General features: G+C 37.4%; 1 protein-coding gene across 1 annotated transcript; it reads left to right on the top strand.

Moving 5' to 3' along the window:
• Window positions 1-581: 581 nt before the first annotated feature.
• On the top strand, window positions 582-1,459 carry LOC112502582 (leucine-rich repeat protein 1-like). The gene has a single exon (XM_025106537.1). The coding sequence runs from the start codon at window positions 582-584 to the stop codon at window positions 1,395-1,397; it is 816 nt and encodes a 271-aa protein (XP_024962305.1). The 3' UTR covers window positions 1,398-1,459.
• Window positions 1,460-2,376: the final 917 nt, after the last annotated feature.

Below are 2,376 nucleotides of genomic sequence, written 5' to 3'. Positions count from 1 at the left end.
AAAGGAAAAACAAAAACATACCTTATGGCATATGATTGAAATCCCCCCATTGGGTGTCCACTATGCCAAAAACAAGAGGAACCACATCCTTATTTTTCCTTTTTACCTTCCATGTCGTCACACAAAGGGCAAAGAAACATAAAAAGAGGGATTCTATCAACTTGTACATCTTAGGTCTTCCGTTCCATTATCTGACTTATGTTCTTCATATCTACAAAGAAGAAAAATGTAAAAAGTAAAAGTAATAATAAATTGATTTAAAATTACGGACTCCATTTTGTTCAAAAAGCCTTGTGATTGTTTGGTAAAGAAAAAGTAAACACAATTATTCCAAAATCCAAATACTTGTTTACCAAATTCTAAGTTAGTGCCCCCCACAAGTCATCTCTCTTCTCCACATGGCCCCCAATCCATTTTACCCCCCCTCCTTCAATTCGAATCAACCTTTTTCTAAACATTTACTCATTATCTATTTCACATGCCTACTCATATTCACAACTTTCTTCATCCACATACTTGTTCCTCTCTTCTCCCTCATTTATACCCACAAAACCCCTTCATTCAATTCTTTGTTTTTACTCATGGGGTTCTTCAAATTGACACGATTATTGATGCTAATGTGTGCCTTCTTGCCTCCATCCGCACCGGATCCCAATGATGAATCTTGTTTGACCAAATTCTTTGAATCTATGGAAGACCCGAACCACAACCTCATGAATTGGACCAAACCCACCTTCGCAAATCCATGTTCTGGCTTCTTCTCCAACCTCGTCGGCGCCACCTGCAACAATGGCCGCATCTATAAGCTCTCCCTGCCCAATCTTGACCTTCGTGGTTCAATCTCACCCTATCTCTCCAATTGCACAAATCTCCAGTCACTTGACCTCTCAAACAATTCCTTCACCGGATTCATCCCCACCGAACTCCAGTACCTGCTCAACCTCGCCGTCCTCAACCTCTCCGCCAACCGCCTCTCAGCCACTATCCCACCGTCCCTCGCCATGTGCGCTTACCTCAATGTCATTGACTTACACCACAACACACTCACGGGCTCAATCCCACCTCAGCTCGGTTCCTTGGTGCGGTTATCGGTTTTTGATGTTTCCGATAACAAATTATCGGGCCCTATCCCGGCGAGCCTCGGCAACCGCACGGGAAACCTGCCCCGTTTCAATGCCAGCTCGTATTCAGGTAACAAGGATCTTTACGGGTACCCGTTGGGTCCGATGAGGAGTAAAGGGCTATCGGTGGTGGTGATTGTGGGAATCGGGTTGGGGAGTGGATTGTTGAGTTTGGTGTTGAGTTTTACGGTGGTGTGTGTTTGGTTGAGAGTAACGGAGAATAGGATGGCTGCCGAGCAAGAAGGCAAAATCACTCAATTGATGCCTGAATATTGATGGATGAATTTTGGGGGAAATCTCTGCAAAATTTGAAGATGGTGTGGTTTTCTTGTTTGAATTTTGGTCAATTCTTGTCTTTTAACCCATCTTTTTAGATTATTCATCTGAATTTCTTCAAAGAAGGAGATATAATTTTTCTGTAGAATTAAATTACAAAAAACTGCGATCGTAAAGGAGTCGATCTTTTCAATCAATTTCATTTATTTTATTTATTTTCGAGATGGAATTTTCATTTTAATTAAAATTTACAAATGAGATCGACTATTTTAACTAATCATATTCTATATAAATGTAAAGAAAAAAGAAATTATATAAAAGAAGATCCTTGAGTAAATTCTTTATAATAAATTACTTAAATTTGTGTAACGAATTTTTTATCTAAAAATAAACTTTACACGAACAAATGAATAATAAATTTTAACTAAAATACAAATTTGATGGAGAAGTTACCCATTATAATCAGATTTCTATAAAGATGATGTTTGATTGGTTTGAGCTTGACTCCAAAGGTGAAAAATATTAGTAGGTTACAGGTTCAAATCCAATGAGTAATAAAAATTCTCTTGTGGTCATAGAGGTTCAAATGTGATGATTCTGATTTATCTGCAAAACAGATGGTCGTTCTAGGATTAGTCGGCTTACATAATGGGTTAAATATCAGGTTAATTAAAATAAATAAATAACAGAGATAGTTACTAGCCCTTAGGTGTAGGGTAGGAGAAGCATTGGGGCGTGGAACTTGTGGCGGTGCAACTCAAAATCAGATGATGGATTTATAAACACATATTTTGATTTGACTACCATCGCTATCATATATTCTTCCACCCACATTTTTCTAAAATCCTTTTTCGATTTTTTTTAAAACCACCCTCATTTTCTTAAATACATCTATTCATATTAAAACAAAAATGTGGAAGATGTGATAAAATTGCTATATTAATAAATTACCAATTAAAACCGTAAACTTTTCATAATG

The sequence above is a fragment of the Cynara cardunculus genome (genome assembly GCF_001531365.2).
Source record: "Cynara cardunculus var. scolymus isolate 2C chromosome LG 1, CcrdV1, whole genome shotgun sequence".
NCBI classification, from domain to species: Eukaryota; Viridiplantae; Streptophyta; class Magnoliopsida; order Asterales; family Asteraceae; genus Cynara; species Cynara cardunculus.
This window is presented reverse-complemented; position numbering and strand designations above follow the sequence as displayed.